Source organism: Borostomias antarcticus (genome assembly GCF_949987555.1).
Source record: "Borostomias antarcticus genome assembly, chromosome: 19".
Taxonomy (NCBI): Eukaryota; Metazoa; Chordata; class Actinopteri; order Stomiiformes; family Stomiidae; genus Borostomias; species Borostomias antarcticus.
In genome coordinates, this window is record NC_140252.1 from 17319000 (window position 1) to 17325127 (window position 6128).

Sequence of the window (6128 nt, forward strand, 5' to 3'; positions counted from 1 at the left end):
ACAACTCATCATGATGGACGAGAAGCAACAGCAGGCAGATAGCCCTGACTCCCACACACACACACACACACACACACACACACACACACACACACACACACACAAACACACTGGTCAACACTATCCTTTGCCTGTGGGTGATGTATAATCAAGCAGTATCTGTTGTTTTGCTATGTTTATATATCCCCTGATTCTGAGTATTTGTGTATTGATCCTAACAATATTAATGCATTCATTCTAAATAATACAATTAATAGTATTCTACTACTACAGTCATCTAGTAATGTGCAATCAGGCATACTGACTGTATACAACAGTCTTAATTCCCATTCACATGTATACAAACAAGTCGGACTCAGACTGAATTGTAACATCAGACACACACACACACACACACTCACACACACACTCACCAAGACTTTTCTGAGTGGCAGGAGGAAGCAGAGGCCTATACCACTGGTGGGTGTGGACTACTCTCAATCTAGGACATCGGGTACGGTTTCCTATTCCTGTAGGGCAAGTCCCTCGCAGTAATGTGGCTGATACTCCACACTAATGGGAGGAGCGACCGGTTGGGTAGTCAAGAGAGACAACACCTCCAGTCTGTCCATGGATGAATCATCAGTGGCTGGGGCAACTCCTACCCAGGCTCCTTTTCAGAAGGTCATAGCAAAAGCATACTGCAGTGTGTATTTTAATGGAACAACAGTTGTGTGCGTGTGCGCGCGCGCGTGTGTGTGTGTGTGTGTGTGTGTGTGGATGAGAGAGCTACTTCATGGCAGCAGTCCAAGTCAATAGTATCCTGTCAACAGGAACTTCTGGGTCCACTCCACTGCTGACCAGAGAGAGGGAGAGGGAGGAGGTGATTTGTGGCACAAAGTAAAGCACTGAAAATCTCTACCACAGAATGGTTCAGAAGGTACTAGATTAGCTTTGGGAAACATGTGGGTTTGTTGATACACTGATTTGAATTTGGCCCCAATTGTCCCACCCGTATGGTTAAAAGGACTTTTTTGTTTTAATGCCACCTTTAAATCGAAAAAACGCAGTGCTGCGGTTTCCTATGTGTTGTAAGGTTATGCTTGGCATCGAGACTAAATGGCACCAAAATGAATGACCGTTTAGCACATGGGGTTTTGCAACTCGAACTGCCTCAGGGCTTGGAAGTGAAGTAACGCCAGTAAGTCGACGAGGTTTTCCAGAGAGCGCGGGTGAGACGGGGCTGAACAGGTTGGATCACTTCGAGGTACAGAAACAAACTACAGGTGGGAATCCTTGGAAAAAATCTAAAAGTTTCAAGCCATGCTACGTCATTAAAAGGTTGTTGAGGCAAAAAATAGAAAGGGGCTTTCACCCGGCTTGGCCCTTGTGCATATGAAGCAAATGTGAGGCAGTTATTTCCACCGGCACCTCCATATATTGTTGAAATTCTCATTATGAATTTTAATGTACAGTGTGTCTATATGAATAGCTTTGAAAACAGCACTGAGTCTGTCAGCAATTTGAAACAGCTATTTGATTTGACTGTCAAGTTTCAGGCTTCATTTGAGAATAAAAATGATCAGGGGATAGGTCTAGAAAATAATTACATATCTGCACTTCTAAATGAACACGTTTAAAATGTCTTTGTTAGGGTCTTAGTAACCTACAAGTGACAATAGGCCTATATGATTATTGAATTAGGAATAGGCCTAATGCTATATCCTAATTTAATCTGTTATGGCGTATGAGGTGATTTAGTGCTACACGGTGTTGAAACGTTGTCCTCTCCCTTTTTCCTCGCAGGTTTCAAGTTGCAATTAAGGAGGAGCTGCAAGTCCTCTGGGGCTTCTCTTGGAACCTGCTCCTCAAATATAAAGAGCTTCCCCATCCTCAAGGAAAGACAAAATCACAGCCCACGAGGAGGAGTCGTAGGTTGAGCTGCCCACCCTCTCAAAACCATTTGTGGCAACCAGTCAGTAGCTTTAACAGCCTAATTGAGTCCATCTGCAGGATCGTCGCATATTATTTCCTTTTAAGTTTTATATGACTACGGAACATATTTTTTGACGACTGAATCTATCACAGAATCTGTAGCGAGTGGAGGAAACTTTCCATTGAAGGCGCGTGAGAAGCGCAACTAAAGTTTGATGGCTGCCCTGATCAGCGCGTACTCGTCCTGGCCGGAGAGCTTCGAGTGCGCAGCGGGGGATGGAGACGTGCCCGACGGACACGGCGCGCACAGGGCACCTGCGGACAAGCCGGTGGAGCCGCGCATCAGAAGACCCATGAACGCGTTTATGGTCTGGGCTAAAGATGAGAGAAAACGGCTAGCGGTCCAGAACCCCGACCTGCACAACGCGGAGCTCAGCAAGATGTTGGGTGAGATGAGAAAATATGAACTTGCAGAAATCATTGACATGTTTTTGGGATTAACAATGACTAAACGATATGATGCATGATCATTAAGCCGTATGTCTAATATTATTTTACGTTATTAAATTCGTCATTGGGTGATAATTGTAAGTTTTGGCAAGCAAGATTGACAATTCTCATAATCTGCCTGATTCTAGACTATTAGGGTAGGCTAATTATTCAGGCAATTCATTGTTCTAAAACTTTTCAAACTTGTCAACAGTCAACGGTAACATTTTTTAGAATACGAAAATGTAATTTCACTAGAAAGAAAAACGTGAAGGAAACGTTTTATGGATGCCAAAGAAACATGTGCGTCAGTCACTTGCCTAAATAACTCAGTGATTCCTCACTGAATTGAAGGTTAGCCTATTCATGCATTGAGCGGACTAAAGTAATTAGATTAGAATGCAGTCAAACAGTTTCACACACCCCTTAGCTATTACAAAACTCAAGCGTCTCTTGGATTAGTGCGTAAAGTTAGTGCGTGTGCCATGACAATCTGATCTCTCTAATTTGGCTTTTGCCACAGTTATATAAACAAATGAAAGCATATCGCACGATGACCACGAAAAGCATGCATAGGACGTGAATCGCATACCAATTTGGTTCTTATAACAGTATTTATAAAATTTAGGGGGGGTGGGTGGCATAAATTAAGGTCGAAATTACGGACGAAGTCAAATGTCAAAATAATAGATTCAAGATAATTTCATGCACAAATCGTTGACCTTTTTCGTTAGGATAATATTGTATGACAGTCACACTATTTTGGCAATTAACAATGTATTGTTCTGTCTTTTAACAAAGAAGAATGAGCACTTGAACTCTATTCCTCACTAGTAAAGATGACAAAAGCCAGAGTAATGTCACTTCTAAGGATATTATCCATTTATTATTATGGCATTACCATTATGTGGAACACACTTGCACCACTACTAATGAGGAATAATGCATTCTATTAAAATATTATTGTAGCCTAATTTCAGCCAAATTTAATTTCATAATAAAATCGAATAATTATGATTCCCTCCCCCTTTCCACAAGCATGTGTTTGGGAGCAATATCACACTAAATATTTCAGTTCTTTACAGGGCAGTGATTTAAATCAGTGATTTAAAAGTTGTATAATTGTGTCTGCTCTTAGTTCGAAATCATCAAATTAATCTTAAGTGATTTTAGATTTTAAAAGTGAAATCCTTGGCATCAGTTTCAAACCTTTAACATCCATAATTAGATAATAGCTTAATAACAGTGAATAAAATGAAAACGCAAATAGGGCTACTCAGTGTTCATAGGCCGACAGAAATTATTTTCGCCATTATGACAGGTACTGGTCAAACATGTAAGAATTAAATGATCAAGTCCCTAAGGTATACATGTACACATATGCAATTGAGGCTGTTAAATTAACATGAAGAAGTGTGCATGGACTAAAGAAACCAAATCTGGTCTTTTTTTCACGCAGGCAAGTCCTGGAAGGCCCTGAACCCTCCCCAGAAGAGGCCCTTTGTGGAGGAGGCGGAGCGGCTGCGGGTGCAGCACATGCAGGACTACCCCAACTACAAGTACCGGCCCCGCAGGAAGAAGCAGCTGAAGCGCATCTGCAAGCGCGTGGACCCCGGCTTCCTCCTGGGCAGCCTGGCCCCGGACCAGAACGCCCTGCCGGACCCCCGCCGCCTCTGCCGCCCCCCGGTCGACGACGACGACGACGCCCCCTCCGGGCTTGGCGGCGGCGGTTACCCCTCCCCTGGCGCGCCGCTGCCCGGCGTCCGCTCCTTCGGGGACCCCTCCGGCTCCAGCAGCAGCTTCGACACCTACCCCTACGGCCTGCCCACGCCCCCGGAGATGTCCCCCCTGGACGGCATGGACCACGAGCACCCCTCCTCCTCCTACTACCCGTCCTCCGTCGGCTCCTCCCCCTCCGCCTCCCGCAGCGAGGAGAGGCACCAGTTGTCGGCCCACATGGGGAGCCCGCCCCCCTATCACCCTGACTATGCCCAGACCCAGCTCCACTGCGGGGGCAGCCATCTAGGCCACATGTCCATGTCCCAGTCCGGGAGCGGGGGGCTGATTCCCGGTCCTCTGTCCTACTACAACCCCTCCTTCCCCCCCCAAGTCCACCCAGGCCTCCAGGGCCACCTGGGCCAGCTGTCCCCCCCTCCGGAGCAGGGCCACATGGAGGCCCTCGACCAGCTCAGCCAGGTCGAACTGCTGGAGGAGGTGGACCGCAACGAGTTCGACCAGTACCTGAACTCCAATGGTTTCCACCCCGACCAGGCGGCCATGACGGTCACGGGACACATCCAGTTGACGCAGGCGGCGTCCGCCTGCCCCAGCAGCAGCAGCGGAGAAACCAGCCTCATCTCCGTCCTGGCGGACGCCACCGCGGCCTACTACAACAACTACGGCATTTCATAAGCCGCCGGCGCCCGTCCCGACCCGTGACCGACCCGAGACCGACCCGTGACCGACCATAGGGACAACGGGTTTGGGATGGGGGGCAAGCTCAACCAGGACCAATCAAATACTGTAGCAATATGATTGGCCGGGGCCTACTGAAGAACAACGAGATGTACAGAGGAGAAAGGGAGGAGAAATTCTACACAGAGTGTGAAGGAACTTTAATGGACACCTCAGGGATGCACACATAGAACGCTAGTTTGGCAACTCTCGCCTGTCACACTCATTCCCAAAACCAGAATTGAAATGGAGAGTTCTCCAGTCCAGTTGTAAATGTCTTGTTGCCTTGTAGGCGGTGTACAGATGCTCTTAAAACTAATTTAAGTACTTTGATGTTTCGCATAAATGCTTATTGTAATGCTATTATCAACTCTTTCCATTTGAATGTTTGATTTGTTCTCTCTCCATTCCTTGGGAGTCTTACCTCAGTAGTTTGTATTTAAATGAGGCTTAGATGGACATTTCTTATGCAATTCTCCCAGACAAAATGGTATATCATGAAGAAAAGACATTTATACTTCTTGTTCTTTTCAAGTACTTAATATATAATCATAATCTTTACGATGAAAATAATAATGATAACTATTACTGTATGCTGATTTAGGTTTGTGAAAATGAATTAATTTAAAATAAAGTTCCACTTTTATATTGATGTTATTGCCATTTGGATATGCTCACAGAGACACAGCTCCTTCATTGAATATCCTATCGCAGCACAGCTGTGCGCACAGCCATTTCATATTAGTTGGGTCTCAACATCATCACAATGCCTTTGATCCAACAGACTCTCTGGTTGTCAGAGTTTCTGTTCAAAAAGCTGTAGAGACAATACTGGACTCTGGAACTAGCAATACTTTATAATCTAACAGTAATCTTTACCAAATAGTTTTGTCAACTGCAGTTTCTGAAAGCCTTTATGACTAGCCTGTCATTGCAGAAAACCTCACAAGGTAAAATTCATATATGAATTATATATATTATATATATGAATCACATTTTATTTATATTTTTTGGGGGGTGAGGGGTTGTTTTAAATGTGAGAACCTATTTACCTACTGTAGCCACTACAGGAAACAATAACAGGCCTGCTAGCCAATTTTCTGGCCCCTAAGTATTTGGGACATTCTGAAGTCCCTGTTCAGCTCCTGGCCTCCTCTCCCGCACTCTGCCCGGTCCATCCCACCCCTCCATCCCATCCCATCCTCCATCCTCCATCATCCACCCTCCATCATCCATCCACCATCATCCATCCTGCGCCCGTCTCTCCACTC

At 45.4% G+C, this 6128-nt stretch overlaps 1 protein-coding gene across 1 annotated transcript; it reads left to right on the forward strand.

Moving 5' to 3' along the window:
* Positions 1-2129: 2129 nt before the first annotated feature.
* sox7 (SRY-box transcription factor 7) lies at positions 2130-4815 on the forward strand (the record flags this gene model as incomplete). The annotated part of the gene is made up of 2 exons (XM_084454202.1): positions 2130-2361; positions 3863-4815. The coding sequence occupies 2 exons, from the start codon at positions 2130-2132 to the stop codon at positions 4813-4815; spliced, it is 1185 nt and encodes a 394-aa protein (XP_084310328.1).
* Between the last annotated feature and the right edge of the window lie 1313 nt (positions 4816-6128).